Here is a 20,809-nt window from a genome sequence, read left to right on the forward strand (position 1 = left end):
CTCCAATAAAAAAAAAAAAGGAAGACGTGTCAGTAATGGATGAATAAATACAATTAAACCACAATTTTTTAAATGACTGGACAATAAAGGTATTCAGATGTCTTATTTTTTCTATGTTTTATTTCATTATTCTTTTAAAAAATTGATGGTTGTCATTCATACAGTATATTGCACAAATCATAAATGTATAATTTTTTGAGTTTTTACATGTGTACACATAAGTGAAACTACTACCCAGATCAAGATAGAATTTTTCCACCACTCAGGAGGATACCTTATTGCTCTTCCCAGTTAAAATCCTCCCACCCCTACCAGAAGTAGGCACTAATCTGGCTTCTGTTACTTGTTCAGGAACTTCATGATATTGGATTCAGAAATAAGTATAATAAGTCCCCTACATATGAACAAGTTCCATCCTGAAAGCACGTTCAAAGTCCAATTTATTCGTAAACCCAGCAAAGTTAGCCTAGGTACCCAACTAACACAGTCCGCTATACAGTACTGTACTGTAATAGGTTTATAATACTTTTCACACAAATAATACATAAAAAGAAATACAAATAGAACATTTTAAATCTTACAGTACAGTACCTTGAAAAGTACAGTAGTACAGTACAACAGCTGGCACACAGGGGGTGGCATCGTGTGAAAAGGCAAGAAGAGTTACTGACTAGAGGAGGGAGAGGAGGTGGGAGATGGTAGAGCTGAAGGATCGTCAGCAATAGGAGACGGAGGGCAAGCTGCAATTTCACCCAGGCCTGATGTTGATGGCAGGGGTTCTGGTTCCTTGCTGGATTCAATTCTATCTACCCTCTTGAAAAAATGATCCAGTGATGTCTGGGTAGTAGCTCTTTTCTTCTCTTCATAGATGACACGGGATTGCATTCTGAAGGGTTGCTGCAACCTTCGTGTACCTTTCTACGTTCTTGTCCTGTGCCTCAAAAACTAACAGTGCCTCCTCAAATAAAGAAAATCCCCTTGCCATTTCCTGCGTTGTGAATCTCTTCGGTTCTTCGGTTACTTCTTCTTCTTGTCTCTCTTCGTCCTTTCTCTGGGCCTCCAATTCCTGGCGCTTCTTAGCAGTACAAGCTACATCATCACTGCTTTTACTCTTGCTTCTAGACATTCTGGGCTTGAAATAAAGATACTGTACTCTATACAGTACTGTATAGTAAAGTACACAAAAGCACAACCACTTGTAAACGATGCACACATGTGACCATGTACACCAGACATGTGAACTAACTTATGTGATCGGACATGCGAATAGACGTTTGCACCTTTGAAAGCTCGCAACTTGAAGGTTCATAAGTAGGGGACCTACTGTACTCTGTTGCGTCCGGCCTCTTTTGTTCAACATGATATCTTTGAGATTCACCCATCTTGCTACATGTATCAGTATTTTTTTTTTTTTTTGGCATAGCATTCCATTATACGCATATACCACAATTTATTTTTAAATTCTCCTGTTGATAGATATGAGGGTTATTCCTAGTTTTTGGCTATTATGACTAAAGCTGCTATAAACATGAGTTTTTGTGGAGCTATGCACTCATGTCTTTCAGTATATATTCAGAAGTGGAACTGCTTGGTCACATGCTTTAGTAGTAAGTCCTGTTTAGCTTTAATAGATACTGCTGAACATTTTTCGAAAGTGTTTGAACCAATTTCCACTCCCACCAGTAAGTATGAGAGTTCCAGTTGCCAACAGTTGGCCCAGTCTTTTGTTTTCAGCTATTCTTGAGGGTAGTATTTTTAAGAATTAAGATTAATTATAACTATACAATTATATTTCTCAGTGTTTATAATCTTAATTATATATTTATCAGCTTCATATATTTCTCATGTTCCTTTTTGATAAACAGAAAGAACTCTTGTTTTCCTCAAATGTTATCTGAAATTTCAAAGTGAAAATTACAGCAATGGTAGCTTTATGAAATGTATTCTCAATTTACATATGCTTCCACATTATGATATACATCAGCTCTCCACTACTAAACTTTACTATAATACTATAATAAATGTTTGCTCATTCAGAGAGCACGTAACATTCTTTTTGATTCCACAGAAATTATTATGATTATCAATATCATTGTATAATATGGCAGGGGAAAAACTGATTATGTGAGTCTTTTTGCCTGATTAGGTCCTCTAAAAGTAACTGGAATTTCTAGGTAAACATTAAATACCTTCTCACAGTAATAATATAGTATGGTGTTTTTAAGAGCATAGTCCAAGATTCACAGAGCTCAGTTGCAATCCTGGCTCTGCTAGAATGCTGAATAAGAAAGTTCTCTGTGTCTCTGTTTCCTAATTTAAAAAATGGAATCGGTAATAATACCTGGCTATAACAAGGGCAAGTTACTTAACCTGTGCTTCAGTGTTCTCAGCTGTAAAATGGGGATAACAGGATTATTGTGAGTACCACATTGTTAATATACATATATATGTAAAACGCTTTGAAGAGTGCCTGGAACTTAATAAATGCTATATAAATATTAGGTACTTATTATTAATGTAGAGGAATTAATTAGGTTGAAGGGTTAGGGTAAAGGACCGTGTAGTCCCAAACAGCAATCGGTGTATTTCTCAATCCCAGACAGAGCCCCGAATTTTTGAAATTTCTCCCACTCCCTCCTCTCCCTTTCTCTTTATTTCTTATTGAAAACAGCGAAGTCAGAAGAATCAGGACCAGACCTGGCTCTCGACTACTTTCCTTAATAAAGGCTACTTTGGAGAGCTGTCGTGACGGTAAAAATCGGCCTGCTTCAGGAAAAGTATATTGTTAACTATAAAGGACTATGATAATAATGCCGTTAGATTTATCCTCTACGTTGCTTTTGCAATTCAGAAGGGCACTTTCTCCACTCCAGCCACTTTTTCCGCAACACTCCCTCAGCTTTCCCTCCCTCTTCCGCGACCCCAAAGAGTTTTCTTTATAAGTGACTTTTCCCTTCTGTGAGAAAAGTTTCCTGCCACCAGAAAGCCCGAAGGCGAGGCTAAACATGGCGGGCAGTCAATAACGACCCCTGAGATAGCCTCCCGATACCGAGCTGGGTTTAGGGTAGTCGCACGGAAAAAGCGGCATCCTCTGGGTTTTGAACACCTCCTCCCCACCTTGCGCCCTCTCTGTGCGCCCACCCCGTCCGAGCCCCAAAGCACGCCGGGAATTGTAGTTTCCGAAGGCCCGCTCCAGTTAGCGCATGCGTTCGGAGGCCTTGCCCACACACACAGACACGGTTCCGGATGAGGAAGGGGCTAGTGATGCCACGCGTTCTGCGAGCGGTGGGCGGGGGCTTCTGGGAACTGTAGTCGTTGAAAGCGGGCGCCGTCGGTAAGGGGACGTAGCTTTCTTTCCTCCGGGTTCGCTACTGCAGTTGGTTCCCGGCGGCAACCGCCGGGTTAGTCTGCAGCTCTCCCGTCACGGCGCTCCCCCTGAGTCCGAGGAGGAGCTTTCCTCCTCCCCGGTTCTCCTTCTCCGGCGCTGGGTGCTCCTTGACTCGCGGTCCATTTCTCTGCCTAGTTCTCTCCCTCTTGGATCCATCTCCGAAGCCCGGGCTCAGCGGGGACTCGCCCTCTGGGAGAGACAGGGCCGCGACCTTTTCAAACTCGGTCCCCACCCCGCGTCCTCATTCCGCCTCTCACACCGGCTTCCCCCGCTGTCCTTTTTCCCCGCCTTGGTACCACCGCGCTCACGCTCCTTCCACTCTTTTTTTTTTTCCTTTGCAGGGATGGAAGCTTCCTGGCGCCAGGTGGCCAGTGGCCGAGGCCGAGCCCGAGGACGGGCCACTGCGGCCCCCTCCTCAGGAAATGGAGTCCATCTTCGCGGCGTCGGAGGAGGGCGAGAGAAGGGGTCGGTGGGCGCTGCTGGCCTTGGCCCCATTCCCGGTGGAGCTGCAGCCTCTGCGGCTGCAGGTAGCTCAGCCCGGCGCAGCCCCGCGGGATCTGAAGCGCCGCAGACTTCCGTGGCCAGTGGTGAGAATGGCTCCCGTCCTCGGACTCACCTGGATGCCTACCTACTAAGGCACTTGCTAGTCGGAACTGCCTTCGCATTCATTTCTTTCCTTCTCCTTCGGGAGTTTATTATTGGCCTCACTTCTCAAACCTTTCAGGCAGCTACTCATTCTAGGCCGATTCCCATCACACCTCTTTCATCATCACTTTTTATTTTTTTTCATCATCACTTTAATTGATATTAATCACTGTTACATCTCCGTCCAATATTCTTACCTTCACTCTTTTTTGCCTACTGAATCCCCACAGTTGCAGACAGTGGCCCGGGGGCTGATTTAGCCTATAGTTTGGTTTGGTTAACACAATGCATTAAATCTGAATTGGTTGCCAGCAGTTTTTTGGTTTTTCTTTTTAAAATCTCATAAAAATCTGGTTAACAACTTTTCTTGTAAGATAAGGTATTGTGGCTTTGGTACTTTTGTGGGTGGCAACAGTCGGCTGGGCTGAGTCGCAGAAATCTTATTTAGATTGGGTTTAGGCTTTCCACTTGACATTGTGTTTCCTACTTCTGGGGCCAGTTGTCATTTTCCATTTTTATTTGATTGCCTTAGTTTAGTAACTTTAATTATCTATGTCCTGTAAACACTTGAGCTTGTGGTACTTTTTTCAACTGCGGTTCCTAGTCACAAATTTCATGTCCTTTCTGGGATGTATCTGGTGTGGCCTTCTCCAGCTTTCAATATCCTTCATCCAAGGCAGTGTTTTAGTGGAGCCTGGGAGCACACACGCAATTCTAAGTTGTCCATACTAATGAAAGAATGCAGGGGGCTAAGAGAATAATCCCTAAAATCATTTTATTGTTGTATTTGGAATGTATTTTTCAAAATATATTTTTTGCAGGGAGGAGCAAATTGAGCTTCTGAATGTCTCCTAAGCTAATTTTAAAGATAAGTGGTATTCTCTTGGTTACTGAGTTTATGATAGTGGTGGTGGTGAGGTGTGCAAGAGGGAGAACTGTGAACAGTTTTGGTAAGCTTTCTTGGATTTTGTGGATAGTAGAAAAGCAAGCATCCTTTAACTGGATAATTGAGATTTGACTGTAAGAAATAATATATGGTAAGGTTGCTTTGTCAGCTTTCTTTGAGATGATCTTACGTAGGTCCATTGATCAGGTTATGAATGTTTTTATTATATCTGTCTAATTCAGCCTTTTAAAAAATGTCTTTTAAGTGCTCATTTCTCATAATGACATTTATCCTCTTATTGTACATAACGTTTTGAGTCATATATCTTATAGCAATTGCTTTTCTCCTAGTACTGAAAGATTCCTATGTGGGCACTGTACATTTTCCTCCAGTTTTACTTGAAACACTGAGTAGTCCCCAGCCAAGCTGGCTGCGGTAAGAGAAGGAAAACATTTCATGAGGAAAATAAAAGATAAAACATCATTAAGTACATATACACCACCTAAAATAAGAAAGTTTGTATTAGTAGTGGCTCATCGGTTTCAAGCGTAAAGTGGCACTAATATGGGCACTAATGAATTAAGATCAGTTCAGTATGTTGTGGCTCCTTTCTTGAACTATGGTGGCTGTTCAGAAGAGTTTATTAACACTTAATGCTTGAAGAGAATTTTCATGGTCCTTGCTCTTGAGGAGTTTGAAGTCTCATTGGGAAAGTGCTGTGAAGTAATCTAATTCTTTTTGTGTTATTATTTAAGCAAGTAACAAGTAGGAAGTACAGACAGTGCTAAACAGAATAGCAGAAGAACTAATCCAAAACAATACTTAACATTTCTTTTTGGAATGAAGTTGTTGTAAGAAGCATATTTTCCATGTTAGCAATATTTTGTGTGGGATTAATGTTAAATAAATATGTTCTGTGACCACATTTTAATAAAGACACAAAGTCCTTGAGCTTTCTAAGAAGCAGATTGTAAACATAGTGGGTAGACAGTGAATACTGTTTGTGTAAGGTCTTTGGTGGGCCAAGCCAGGCTGGGTTATATTGTGCAAGAGGATGGTTTGAGAAAGCACCTGCCTCTGCTGATTCTGATGTGCTCCCAGTGGGTATGTTTCCCACGTTTTAAAAATCACTGTGTACCATTCAGTTTTTAAACATCTCACTTTAATTTTGTTAATATCCTGTTTTGAGGTTGATCACCAGTTTTTTGATACTTTATCATAGCTTTATAATTTTAAAAATTGATTTGTTAGTCATTCTAGAACAATTAGTTGGCATCTAGCAGAATATTTAACAAAAGTGAAAGTTTATATTGTGGTATTCTCTTTACTCGTGTGACAAGAAATTTGAAAATACTTTTTTCATGGATGATAGTGAAATAGAATGCACCAAAGGTGACTTCTAAATCTGTATTTTAATAACGTATTGGTATATCATGCCTTGCTTTTTGAGAGATTGTTTTGCAGAACTGAAACTCATTTTTTTTTCTTTTAAGCAGAGCTAATGTCTCAAAAGAAATTTGAGGAAATCAAGAAGGCTAATCAAGCTGCAGCCAAAAAACTTGTTGAAGAACACTTTAACTCTTCATCTGAAGAAGAAGGAGATGAGGATTTTGAAGGAAAAAGAGGAAAAATAGTTGCTAATACGTTTATAACTTACACTACGCAGACAGGTACTGTGTGATCTTTTCAATTTTGACATTTTTACATCAATGAAAATATATTCCTGACTTTTTCTGACACCTTTACTCTATGTGGAATAGGTTTTGCATCTTAAAAATGAGCATTTTTGTGTTGTAGAGTTGAATTTTTGTACCTTTTACTGTTTGAGTTATACATTGTATAATGCTAATCTTTCTATAAAGCAAATAGGATGGCAATGTCTCTTACAGCCTTAGAAGTTCTCTTTTGTGTTTAATTGGCATTTCATTAGAATGCTGGGAGGGGGATGCCAAAGGTCCCTGTGCTATGAGTGGGGTCAGGTTGTTCCTAATGATGATTTGATTGCACTTGAGGACTTTGAATACTCCTTTAAATCTATTCTTCATTATTCTCTTTTTCATTATGTTAAATGTATCTTGAAGTCAATTTCATTTCTTGACTTAATTCCTTTATTTTATATCTTACAACTTCTGATTTTTATATGAAAAAAAAAATCTAAGTCTCTTCAGGTCTGAAGTGTTTAATCACATTATATGTTGTATATATCTGGGTTACTCTCAAAGCCACATTTGTTTGTGAGAGAGACGGCCAAAGTGATGTTGCTGTGAAGATTTGGGAGTAAGTGTAGAAGTAGATTATTTTAAATGTAAGTCTCTTACACTTTCCACATTTTATGCTTACGGTCATTATTAGAAACATTCTTGCATGCATTATGCATATTAGTTGCCTGAGTATATTGATGGCATCATGAGCATAGGTACACATCATCAAAAAGGTTTCCAAGGAATTTACCATACCTGCCAAGGAATTAAGATTAGTAAGCTTGACTAAGAAGTCTGGTTCAGTCAGGTAAAAATTGATAAAGAGGAACCTTAAGGTTAGGAGGTTTCTTGCTTTTAGAGAACTTCATAGAAAGTAACCTCAAGTTTCCTGCTTCAAGAAGACCTCACTGAAACCACTCTAGATACAAATTTTATTTTTAAATAGGAAATTCAGTGATATAACTCAGTATTTCTGCCTAGTGTTTAGAAAAGTTTTATCGTTTATAAGTTTTATTAATTTTTAAAAAAATTTATTTATTTATTATTGGCTGTGTTGGGTCTTCGTTGCTGCATGTGGGCTTTCTCTAGTTGCAGCGAGCGGGGGCTACTCCTTGTTGCGGTGTGCGGGCTTCTCATTGCGGTGGCTTCTCTTGTTGCAGAGCACGGGCTCTAGGCGTGAGGGCTTCAGTAGTTGTGGCACGCAGACTTCAGTAGTTGTGGCTCACGGGCTCTAGAGCGCAGGCTCAGTAGTTGTGGTGCCCGGGCTTAGTTACTCTAAGGCACGTGGGATCTTCCTGGACCAGGGCTCAAACCTGTGTCCCCTGCATTGGCAGGCAGATTCTTAACCACTGCACCACCAGGGAAGTCCCAGTTTTATTAATTTTTAACGTGGCTTTCATCTTAAAGTGTTAAGGCAATTTTTCTTATACTGTATTATGTCAAATCCATAAATATTTTGATTTTTGTTCCTTTGTGTTCTGTACTTTGCCTCTACCAAAGTAAGGAAGTCTGATCACTTGACTTTAGAACGATAAATGCCAGGGTCATGAGATGGTTCCCATCTCACATTAGTGAATTGAACACCAAAACTTTACCAAAGAAGTTCATTCTTTCTGTCTGAGCACAGCCTTTATACTTTTGCGATCTCTCAGATTTCAAACTTGAATGGTCAGCTTCCTGATGGGTATCGCTGTCTTGCTGGCCTATGGAAACACAAAACATATGTTGAAAGATAACTTATTTCTTCTCTTGTTCTCTTTATCTCTATTAATACTACAATTTTCCCAGTCACCTACCTAAGCCAGAAATCTGGGAGCAGGGTTGGCATATACACGCATGAGTGTGTTTTATTCGCTACTACTCCTCCCCTCTGCCCATGTCAGACAGCTCGTCTAACACAGCACTCTTTCCTTCTGAACATCGACTTTTCAGAGCAACACAATCTAATTCTCACCAAGTCCTGCTGAGTCTTACTTCCTAAATTTCTTAAATTCATCCCACCACTCCCCACATGCTATCATCACCTTAATTCAGGCCCCTACAGCTGTTTAATATGTGGATTAAATCCACATAATAATTCTGTGAGGTAGATATTACTATTACTATTGTTACTATTTTAAAGATGAGAAAACTGGGACAGATGCATTAACTTGCTCGAGGTCATTTTTTGCTTTATCTGCTGTTAACTGCCTCTTAACTTCAGGTACTTCATGTTTCCAGTCTTGGCCTCCTCACACTCATTTTTCTTCAGTTGCCAGAGTGATCTTTTTTTTTTTTTTTTAATTAAGTAATTTATTTATTTATGGCTGTGTTGGGTCTTCGTTTCTGTGCGAGGGCTTTCTCTAGTTGCGGCAAGCGGGGGCCACGCTTCATTGCGGTGCGCGGGCCTCTCACTATCGCGGCCTCTCTTGTTTAGGAGCACAGGCTCCAGACGCGCAGGCTCAGTAGTTGTGGCACACGGGCTTAGTTGCTCCGCGGCATGTGGGATCTTCCCAGACCAGGGCTCGAACCCGTGTCCCCTGCATTGGCAGGCAGATTCTCAACCACTGCGCCACCAGGGAAGCCCCCAGAGTGATCTTTTTATGCATGACTTCAAATGTCATGCTATCCGTCGTGACATCTTGGGCAGTATACTTTATTGTTGCAGCCAAATTTTAACACATTTTTCAAAGAAATCTTACATACATTTTATGAATATAAGATTAGACTTTATTTTATTAAAGCCTGTTCATCTTGTTTTCATATTCTATTTTACATGTTAGCTGTTAAATTAGATGAAATTTTAAAATGTTATACATTTGTTAGAGCCAGCTGTGTCAGAAAGCAAAATAAGTACACAGAATATGATTATTAAGTCTGCCTTTAAGAATCCTCTTCAAACTTCGATATTTGTTTAAAATAAAGCAATTGTCTTTAATAAGTTTATAATATTTTATAGTTTGGGGAGTAATTTTATGTATATTTTGTATAATATCATAAATTATACTTGTATTTATATTATGGTAGAGCAAGTTTTTGTGAGTGTTGTGTTTACTTGGATGATCTTAGAAAGTAAAGAATTGTCTAAGTGTCCTATTTATTTAATTTTTCTTTTTGGTAACTTAAATTTTGGTTTGTACCATTTTATTGCCATGGTACGTTCTGTACTTATGATAGTTTATGTTATTAGTGTACTTTTCTTGGAGACTCAGTTAACCTCTATTGAACAATCTTTATTGTGCTAAAGGCCTGTAGGTTTATTTCTCTTACACTAAAGTGACTCAGATTATTGTCCTTTTGTTGTTGTGTGTGGTTTTGGGTAGCTTTTCTGCCTTTCATCATGCTGTTATTTCTTGGACCTTCCTGTATTAAACTCTTGCTGTGGCATAGCATAGTCGTCAAGAGGGCTCACTTAGGAGTCATACTGAAGTTACTTAAGTGTTCTGTGCCTCAGTTTTCTCATCTGTAAAATGAAAGTAAAAATAGCTTATTTAATCTTACTGAAATACGAATAGTACAGTGCCTGGCAAGTAAATGCTTAATAATTGCTTAAAGGAAATACAGTCTAGTAATTTTTTTCTAAGAAGTCATGCTTCCTTTTTTAGCAGAAATAGCATAATTTAATGAAACAAGTTTATTATACTGTATTGATCTCAGGATCTTTTCATTCAACAGATTTTTACTAAGAATTTGCTATGTGTCAGACACACACACACACACATACACTCTTAGACATTTACACATTCATACGCATATGCTTATATTTAGGCCCAATGGCTTTGCTGAGCTTTGACTTTGCAGTTCCTTTCACTTTGCTTTTTGATATGCTTTCCCTTGTTACTTGACATCTTGCTGCTGTTGCCTGTGACTCTGCCCCCACCAGATTTGTTAAGGACTGTAACAGCAAGTATACTCTGAGAGAAGGTCAAGGTAACTGTTTTTGAATCAAGTACATAAGATGTAATGCATGGACTTTGTGACCTCTTGGCAGTTCACTGGTTGCCTTTATCTTAAACTTCTCATTTTTTCAGCTATATTTTGAGCAATTGATATTACTAGACAGTTCTCACATAATGTGGTGCTGTTAGTGAGTCTGTGTTATTTTCAGATGTTGCTTAACCTGAAGTTTTCAATTTTTAAATTTCAAGATGGAGATGTTCGTGAGTTAGAGCGAACAAAACAGTATGTAAATGAAGCTTTTCAAGCAGGGGCTATGACATGCTTAATTTGTATTGCTTCAGTGAAGAGAAACCAAGCAGTAAGTTTTTCTCCTTATCTAAATTAATGTTATCTCCCCCAAATATCTTATTTTGCATTTATAATTTGTAACCATTTATTATTCTTTTTGCTTATTTTTGTTTAAGAATACTTCATTTGAGAATTCTCTTTATGAATTGATACTCAATTTTTGGGAATCTTTAATTAAAAGAAAATTAGCTCTAAATGAGCAATCAGTATTTTTAGCACTATTAAAATAAATGAAGCAAATATTTTTGGTTTCAATGCATATGTCAATTTGATAAAGCATTTTTAGTATCGGTACTTTAGAGATTCCCATAAATACTAAAATATTAAGTAAACTGTATTTCATTACTTTCAGCAGGTTTAAAAAAACAGATATGCTCCCTGCCTTCAAGGAAGTAAAACCTAGCAATGACAATTACAGTTTATTAGTGAGCTTCTCTTGTGTTGAAGACACAGTGGAAAGTGGCTAGGGTTAATGGGGAGAGATGGATTCAGAGATAACTCATGTACGTAGAGACACTATGGCCTAATGGTGAAGTTATGTATATATACATTTAAAGGGCATTAATAAAGCAATTAAGGGGATGTGATGACTGAATATGATAGACTCACCATTTAGACCTCAGCTTAATCCACTGCTATTATAGCAGCATTGCCTAGAGAAAGAAAGACAGGTCAGATGTGAAATGGATTGGTCGTGTAGAGTGAATCAGAAATTTAAAATATATTGGGTAGGATAGCGTAGCAGACGCAGGTGCCTTTGGTGCCCTGAGTCACATCTGGTTGTCTTACTCTGATTTCAGCTGCAGTGGAGGAATAGTCTCTCTGCATGCGGATGCAGTTTCACTGTAAACACTTGCTATGTGTGTGAATTTTTTTTTTCCAACCTCAGTGCTTTCTCCTTGGGAACTGACTCAGCCAGGAAATGGGTGTAGTGCAGAGCAGAGTTAATGCCCGTTGGGGCAGTGTTCCACCATAGGGAGCTGGGGGATGAGTGCCCTAACCTCCTGTTTGTTAGTGGTTGGGGCTGGGGTTGTCCTAGGCATGTTTTACGTGGTTTTTCAGAGCATCCCTAGCAGGACTGAACTTTGGCCCTTAGCGATAGTCAGCTCAACAATATACAGTTTATTGGCATTTCCTCTTCCCTATCTTGGCCTTTTACTTCTTCATCCCAGTTCTTTTCTTAGGCACTGCTTTGGGGGGGAACTCAAACTAAGAAGTTGGCTCTTTTTCAGTGCTCCTGCCGGCTTATGCAATATATTCCATGTCTGATTTTATTAAACAGCTGCAAAATATTATGACAAAAAGTGAACTGATTTTTGTCAGTTATAGCAAAGTATTGGCTGGGTAAAAAAATTAATTACTGTTATTCCTTAAACTGTTAAATTTTGTATATGTGTGTTTGTGGGGGTGTGTGTGTGTGTATACACACTGAAGTTTTTTGCTCACCTAATTTTTAGAATTTAGCATTAAGTGCTAGACTAATAGGTTTTATATAACTGTAGGGCAACATAGAGATTGTATGTACATATTTGTGTTTAAGAATTTTTTTATAATTGGAAAAACCTAAATGTCCAACAACCTGAACTTGGATAAATTATGGTAAACAAATCAACATGATATCTACTGTACAGCTATAAATATCATATTGTATGAACCTACTTGATAAGGGTAAATGCTTATACTGTGTTAAAAGAAAAGGCTATAAAGTTATATATCAGTACAGTATGACCTCATTTTTTAAAAGTATGAAATATATACAAAAAAATTGGAGACTCTGCAGAATGTTAGCAGTAGTTGTTTCTAGCTGAATGAATCTGCATGATTAATACTATTTTTCTTTAAAGTGTTCTACATGTACATTAGTTTTTATAAAGAACATTTCTTCTGTTATGCTGGGAGGAAAGTTTTTTTCTTTAATCCTTAGGTAGCTCTTGAAATAGTTTAGTGTGGTGCTTATTTTAAAGTATTGTGGAATTATCAAAGAAAAATCATTGCATACTTGTTAATTTCTGATACCTTTGTCTTAGGTTTGGAGTTGTTCAGGATGTTTCTGTATATTTCACATGCCCTGTATCCAGAAGTGGGCTAAAGATAGCCAGTTTCTGGTATCTTCTCCTTTGACGGATGATGATTTTGGAAAGAGAGATTATCCCTGGCCTTGGTAACTTTTTCTAATTTAGTTGGAATGTTTAGTTGTAAAATAAATGAAAATTGTAGCTCCTCAGTTGCTTTATTGGCAGTTTCAGTATCCATGCTTGGCCTTCAATTAGTCATTTGGTTTGTGAAGATATGAGACCTGCTAATGACTCCCCCCACCACCTCAGTTTATATAACTACTAGTTCCTTTTGCTAACTAATAAATAATTCAGACTCTATTTTTCCCCTGCAAAACAACTCCTTAGTAATCCTTTTTAAAGAACTTTCATTTCTTTAGAACTAGAATCCATCAAAATTCTGGTACTTCTCTCAGGAGCTCCTTTTAGTATGTATTGGTATCACATTGTACAAGACTGTCCTCTAACATTTTGATCAATGGCTTCCGATTTTATCCTCAAAATCTCTCAAAACTGCAGGTGTATATTATCCAATCTTATTAAATTTTCTATATTTATTATGTTAGTTTGGCTTCTAGGACTAAAACTGCTTTATTTTAATCTTGATAGGTAAAAATCTGCTTTAGCAGAGAATGTGAAACAGTATTTCAACTTTTCTTTGACTTAGGTACATTTGAAATATATATATATTTTGTATTAGATGTTGAGAAATATGAAATTCTTTGTTTATTTTCAAACATTTTTCCCCGTAATTCTAGATTTTAAGTTATGTTTCTTGCTGCTGTATTACCTACCTATAACCGAGTTCTCTCTTCTTCTTGCTATTGCTAATATATTTTGCTTATTTGTAGACCACCCAACCAAACTTTTAAAACATTGAACTTTATAAAATTGGAATGAATATCTCAAGAATAAAGTTCAGGTTGTTAGTAGGAAGCTAATGTTGCTTTCTTTTGTAGCTGTATTTTAGATATGTGTTGTTTAATGTGGTAGCAACTAGCCACACATAGTTATTTAAATTCTTAAAAATCATGAAATAGAAAATTGTTTCTTCCTCAGTTGTACGCGTTAGCCACATTTCAAGTGCTCACTAGCCATGTGTGGCTAATGGCCACTGTGTTAGACATGACAGGTATAGAACACTTCCATCGTCTCAGGAAATCATTGGACAGAGCTCCTCTAGATGGTTGAAATAGATTTTAGTAAAATCTTGTTTCTTACTAATATAAAGATGGAGCAGAGGTTACATTAACATAAAACTGATTGTGTATACTCTATTATTAAGTATATTTATATTTCTGCCTCATGTCACTTTTATAAATGAAATTAACTTCAGTAATTTCATTCTTTGTAGTCCAAAATGTAGGTTTGAATACAAACGATCTGACACACCTAGTAGGTACTATTGCTATTGTGGCAAAGTGGAAGATCCACCTTTAGATCCGTGGCTTGTGCCTCATTCTTGCGGCCAAGTATGTGAGAGAGATTTTAAACCTCCTTGTGGCCATAAGTGTTTACTCCTCTGCCATCCAGGTGAGTTATATATTATATTTCTAATTGTGGGTGGTTATTTCTTCTTATGTTGAAGTAAAAAAAAATTGTGAGAGTTGAACTCAGAACTTAAGTTTACATATGGAAAGCTTTAGAAATTACTGATAGGTGTAGGAACTGAAAATTTTTACTTTTGACTTCTAATTTTTTTTTTTTTCCCCTTTCATTGGATTCTAGGTCCATGCCCTCCTTGTCCTAAGATGGTTACAACTACCTGTTATTGTAAGAAAGCAAAACCTATCCCTCGTCGGTGCAGTGCTAAGGAATGGTCCTGTCACCTGCCATGTGGACGGAAATTGCTTTGTGGACAGCATAAATGTGAAAATCCTTGTCATGCAGGTAAAAGGTCATACCTGTTAGGTGTTCCGGCCTTAAGCAGAAGTCAAAGCAGTCTCTGTTGCTTTTATAATGTTCCATGCTAATTTATCATTTTGATTTTAGGAAGTTGCCCACCCTGTCCAAGAGTTAGTAGGCAAAAGTGTGTCTGTGGCAAACAAGTAGCTGAAAGAAGCTGTGCAAGTCCACTGTGGCACTGTGATCAAGTAAGTGTATATGCATTTTGAGGAGTGGGTGTTAAAGTATACAGAAGCATAAACAATTAGAAATGCAAGTTAGGTTTAGTTGGATAAAAGGAGAGGAAGAATAGCAACTCAGATGAATTATATTCATGTTTTAGGAAACTTTTTCAGTTTAATATCATTTTAATTACCAGGGGAAATTTTTTTTCAAATTAACAGCTATTTGTTGAACTTTGGATTTAGTACATATGTACTCTTTCCTCTTTTCCCTCTTCTTGAGTTAATCCAGTTGAGGAAGTAGTATTGATTCTGTAGATTGTCTTAGAATTGGCATGGTTTTAGTACCATTTGGAAATCTCTGGTGGATGACCATGTGAAACTGCATGTTCTTTTTCCTTTATTATATTTTAAAAATATACTCCCTGGCGCATAAGAAATGTGTGTGTGTATGCTTATGCATATATACATATGATACCTGTGTAAGATATAAAGCATAATAATTTGAGGAATCTAAAGAAGTTGCTTGTTTGTGACTGAGAAATGATTATGTCATGTACAAAGTCTTTTGTTAACTTTTAAGTCGTTAGTGCTTATTGCATTTTATTTTAGGTATGTGGGAAAACACTGCCATGTGGTAATCATACATGTGAGCAAGTTTGCCATGTAGGTGCTTGTGGAGAATGTCCTCGATCTGGGAAAAGGTTCTGTCCATGTCAGAAGTCAAGTAAGACTTTTTTAAAAACCTTTAATGGGATTATAATTATTTATCATGCTAATTAGAGTACTTTCCTAATTAAATTAGATTTCTCTGGGAGCTCATAATGTAGTTTCAATAATAATACAAATTTGATATTAGATTTCTGTACATTTGGATGAGAGGACAATATAGCATAGTGGATTAAGAACTCAGATTTTGGGCCCAAACTTCCTGAGCCTCTGAAATGGGGGGCTTGTCAATCTCAGACCAACCGCTTTTCAGTCCATCAAAGCACATTGAAGGTGTACCTTTGGTTTCCATCTGTACCCCCTCCCAATTCCCCAGTTCTTTCAACCAGTGAGGAAAAGTCATTTGGGGAAGTAAATGTCAATCAACTGCTCTGCATGCTGATAAACAAACAAACAAACAAACAGACAAAAAAACCCACAAAAAAACTGTGAAGTAGAGTGAAAATAATAGGCTGTTTTTCGAGATTCATTATCTTCGATTATCCAAGGGTCACCATTCTGAATAGCGTGCGGACACATGTAAATCTGTTTAAATAAGATTATGATGAATGTAAGTGTTCCAAGATGTGTTCCTTTTAGTTCCTCTCCCCTTCTCCCTTTCTTTTTTTTCCTTCCACGAATAAATCTCTGCTAAAATTTGAAAAAAAAAAAAAAAATGACTAGGCGTATGTGGGTTCAAATCCCACCTTCATGAACTGCAGTTTTCTCAAGTTAAATGGGGACAATAATAGTACCTTCTTTATAAGATAATTGTGAGAATTAAATGATAAAATGCACGTAAAGTATTTAGTATAGTGGCCAGCACATAAAGGAAACCTAATAATTATAAGCTATTGTTATTGTTGTGTATTAGATTATAGGTGAATTTAGTTTGGGCTACTGTGAGATAAAGGCATAGAAGGGTTACAGTTCGAGTTCACTTTCTTGACTCAGCACCAATACCAGCACACATATTTATAAGATTATTGCAAACACTTGTTATAATATGTTTATGCTAAAGGTCAGTTTCATAGTTTTTAAGTCTAGATCTTTTTTTTTTTCTCCATCCTATGAGGTTGTTTAGAGCAAATTTTTTTTATCGTTCTATATATTGTAGAATTCTTCATAGTGGTTTACATGGGCTTACTCATTTCTTTAGAAAAGTATTTCTGAAGTAGCTCATAAAAATATGCTTCTTGAGAATGGTAACTTGTCATGTATCGAATTCTGTTTAAAAAGCATAAACTTTACAAATATAGGGGTTATTTTCTTTAAAGTTAACTTTCCAGTAAATATGTAGATGCAAAAGTTCATAGTCTGAAAGACCTGTCATTCTCTAGGAATCCAAAAGTACATGGCACATTATTAGTACTTTATAATAATGTATGTTATTTTTAATATTGATTTTTTTTTGTCTGCTTCTAGAGTTTTCTTTGCCTTGTACAGAAGATGTACCAACTTGTGGAGACAGTTGTGACAAAGTACTTGAATGTGGAATCCACAGATGTTCACAGCGTTGTCACCGAGGTCCTTGCGAAACATGTAGACAAGTTAGTCATGTCCTGTAATGATTACTTTTAACAGCTATCTGTCATAATATGTCAAGTGGGATTGTTTTGTAATTGTTTTCCTAAACATCTGTGTCATGATCTAATATTTATGATGAAGCAGGAGAGTATGCCAGCAATTAAATCTGAAATTACCTTTCTTTTGTTTTGCTTGGTAAAAGTTTGAATGTTGTCATTTTTATAGACTAGTGTGGGGTTGTTTATTCTCAGAAGATATTCAAAACAATGATGAATTAGGCCTAGGGATGATAGGGAAAAAAATGCCTAGATGTCATTCTGGTTTTGACATACTACTAGATAATCCAGTTTTTTGTTTTACTGAAACTAGATGTGTAGCTGTTATGGTGTAACTAGATATAAGGGATTTTAACATGTGATGTTGTTTTACTATTTAATATCAAATTTTTACTAAATTTAATAATGGAAATTCTGTGAAGTCTTTTTGGAACAAACAAATGTCTTAGGAAATTCTCCTTTATTTTTTTAAAAGTGTTTCTTACAAAACACTCTTAAACTTTTCTCTTTCATTTTTTAGTAATTATAGAGATTGCAGTGTGAAAAAAATCATGTAAACAAAAGTCAATTTTAATAGCATTTATTTGATTCTTCCAGGAAGTGGAGAAGCATTGTCGTTGTGGAAAGCATACAAAACGAATGCCGTGTCATAAACCGTATCTTTGTGAAACTAAGTGTGTTAAGATGCGGGACTGTCAGAAGCATCAGTGTAGGAGAAAGGTAATAAGCTTGGAAAACTGATTTTAAAATTCTCTTGGATTTTTCCTCTTTGGGACCATGATAAGTGCCATCTTGACTTGTTCCTCAAATACTTAGGCATATTCTTTGCTTTCCATATGAAATATTAATAACTATTCTACATTATTGTTTGTATTAGTGGGAAATCTTACCAAGGTTTTTAAATAACAAGGGTCTCTTTATGTCCTATGCATAATTCCTTCTACTTGGTTCTTCGGCTGTTTCTGTTCCGACTTTATTTATTTATTTATTTTTAAAATAAATTTATTTATTTATTTATTTATTTATTGGCTGCATTGGGTCTTTGTTGCTGCGCGCGGGCTCTCTCTAGTTGCGGTGACCGGGGGCTACTCTTTGTCGCGGTGTGTGGGCTTCTCATTGTGGTGGCTTCTCACTGTTGCAGAGCACAGGCTCTAGGCACACGGGCTGCAGTAGTTGTGGCTCGTGGGCTCTAGAACGCAGGCTCAGTAGTTGTGGCACACGGGCTTAGTTGCTCCGCAGCATGTGGGATCTTCCCAGACCAGGGCTCGAACCTGTGTCACCTGCATTGGCAGGTGGATTCTTAACCACTGCACCACCAGGGAAGTCCCTGTTCCCTGACTTTAAAACATCATAGCAGTGTTAGTGGTAGTTTGTTTGGCATGGTAGAGGCTTAACTTCTGCTGTTCAGATCTTATTTATAGAATCTTGGTTCAGTATAAGGTCAACTGGAGAATTTTATTGAGTCTATAGATTTGAAGTTTTTTTGAGTCCCTTTTGTTACTATGAATTATCCCTCTATCTCTGGTAAGATACCTTGTTCTTAAATCTATTAAATATAGTGATTTCAACTTTGTTTTGCTTAGTGTTCATACAGTATATATTTTCCATTCTTTTACTTTCAACTTATTCAAATCTTTATATTTGAAGTGGATTTGTTATAGACAGCAATTAGATAATTGTTTTATTTAGATAATTATTTTGTTTTAAATCTTTATCATTTAATTTGGGTGTAGATCATTTACATTTATTGTGATCTTTAATAAAATGGTTGGATTTAAGTCTGTCATTTTGCTATTTATTTTCTATTTTTTCATCTGTTCTCTGTTTCTTTTCCCTCTTTTGTGTCTTCTGTTTGAGTGTTATCTTTCAATAATTCCATTTTACCTCCTTTATTCTATTCTTACACATTTTATACCCATGTATTTTATGAACCTCAAATATGTTGTTTTTATTTTTGCTTTAAACAGGTATCTTTTAAAGAGTGTGAAAAAGTAAATAGTCTTTTATATTTATCATCAAACTCATGATTTTTGGTGCTTTTCATCCTTTTATATAGATTCAGGTTTCTATCTGATTTCATTTTCTTTTGTCTGAAGGACTTCCTTTAACATTTCTTGTAGTGCTCGTCATGAATTCTTTCAACTTTTGTAAACTGTCTTTAGCCTTTGTTTGTGAAAAATATTTTTACTGTAGAATTTTAGTTTGACCATTTTTTTCCCATTCTTTAAAGATGTTGCTCCACTGTCTCTGTTATCTTTGTTCCTCTTTATGTAATGTATCTTTTTTCTTTGGCTATTTTTAAAGATTTTTCTCTTTATCATTAGTTTTCAGTAATTTATTTGTGATGTTCCTTTGTATAGCTTTCTTCATGTTTCTTTAGTACAATTTTTGTTGAGCTTCTTGTATGTCTTTATAGTTTTCATCATATTTGTGAAATTTTCAATCTCTATTTCTTCAAGTATTTCCCCCACCCATTGCCTTCTGAGACTTCAGTGACAGGTATGTCATGCTGCTTGAAGTCCCATAGGTCACCGATGCTCCAGTTATTATTTAGTCTTTTTAATTTTCATATTTAATGTTAGCTTATATTGTTTGTCTTCAAGTTCTCTAATTTTCTTCTGCATTGTCTAATCCCCTGTGTTTCTTCATTTCAGACAGTATTTTTTCATCTCTGAGACTTGGAGTTGTGACTTTTTCTATATCTTCCATGTCTGTCCTTTTCATGCTCATGCTCTCTTCTATCTTCTTGAATATAAGTGAATAGAATGTACTTCAAATACCTATTTTAATGTCCTTGTCTACTAATTCTGTCATCTGTCATTTCTGGGTCTGTTTTTGTTGATTGAATTTTCTTTTCCTTTTGGGTTATTCTTTACTGCTAGGTGACTTTTGATTGGTTTCCAGACATTATAAACTTTATGCTTTGTGCTACCACTTCTCCACAAATTCTAACCACACTTGCCTCTCTGAACTATGAATTTTGTCTCCTCAACTTGGTGAGACCACTGGACTCTGTTTGTGATCTTTCTCCTTGTGTCCAGGTCTAAGCTTGTGCTATCATAGGACTCACCTTGTTTGTTTCTGTTCTCATAGGGGTTTCTGTCCTGTGCTGCCTAATTGTCTAATGTCTAAAAACTGCTGTTTCAAATATTTTGTCTGATTTTCTAGTTGTTTAAGGCAGGAGAGTAAATCTGGTCATTATTACTCATCATGGTGAGAAACAAACATCTAAAGGCAGGAGATTAAATCTGGTCATTATTACTCATCATGGTGAGAAACAAACATCTAAAGGCTTATTCACCTTGTGGACCACATAACCTTCTTTTTTCCCACTGCCACTGGGAAAGTGATAGGCACATAGTATTACTTGGTAAATATTTGCTTAATTGAATGAACTATTTTAACTTTTAATTGCTTTTCAATAATGTGTATTTTGTTTTGAGCTATTTTTATATACTGAAACTTGTTCTTAAGTAGGTTACAAACCCAAGTTTCTTTAAGACAATTGTAGTCTGTATTTCCTTTCCAAAGTTTGTCAAGGAGTTAGAATGG

At 36.7% G+C, this 20,809-nt stretch overlaps 1 protein-coding gene across 7 annotated transcripts in view; it reads left to right on the top strand.

Annotated features, from left to right (window-relative positions):
• Window positions 1-364: 364 nt before the first annotated feature.
• Window positions 365-20,809, top strand: part of NFXL1 (nuclear transcription factor, X-box binding like 1) — a 56,743-nt gene continuing 36,298 nt past the window's right edge. Inside the window, exons 1-11 of one of the 7 annotated variants that reach the window (XM_082462465.1) lie at window positions 365-3,334; window positions 3,730-3,975; window positions 6,413-6,589; window positions 10,747-10,856; window positions 12,874-13,007; window positions 14,255-14,433; window positions 14,629-14,790; window positions 14,893-14,993; window positions 15,579-15,693; window positions 17,100-17,224; window positions 17,855-17,977. In XM_082462465.1, the coding sequence (XP_082318591.1) occupies window positions 3,732-3,975; window positions 6,413-6,589; window positions 10,747-10,856; window positions 12,874-13,007; window positions 14,255-14,433; window positions 14,629-14,790; window positions 14,893-14,993; window positions 15,579-15,693; window positions 17,100-17,224; window positions 17,855-17,977 (1,470 nt within the window). In that variant the 5' untranslated portion in view covers window positions 365-3,334; window positions 3,730-3,731. The other 6 variants (XM_082462468.1, XM_082462467.1, XM_082462464.1 and 3 more) reach the window with 6 other exon arrangements.

Source organism: Balaenoptera physalus, assembly GCF_965194825.1.
Source record: "Balaenoptera physalus genome assembly, chromosome: 5".
NCBI lineage: Eukaryota > Metazoa > Chordata > Mammalia > Artiodactyla > Balaenopteridae > Balaenoptera > Balaenoptera physalus.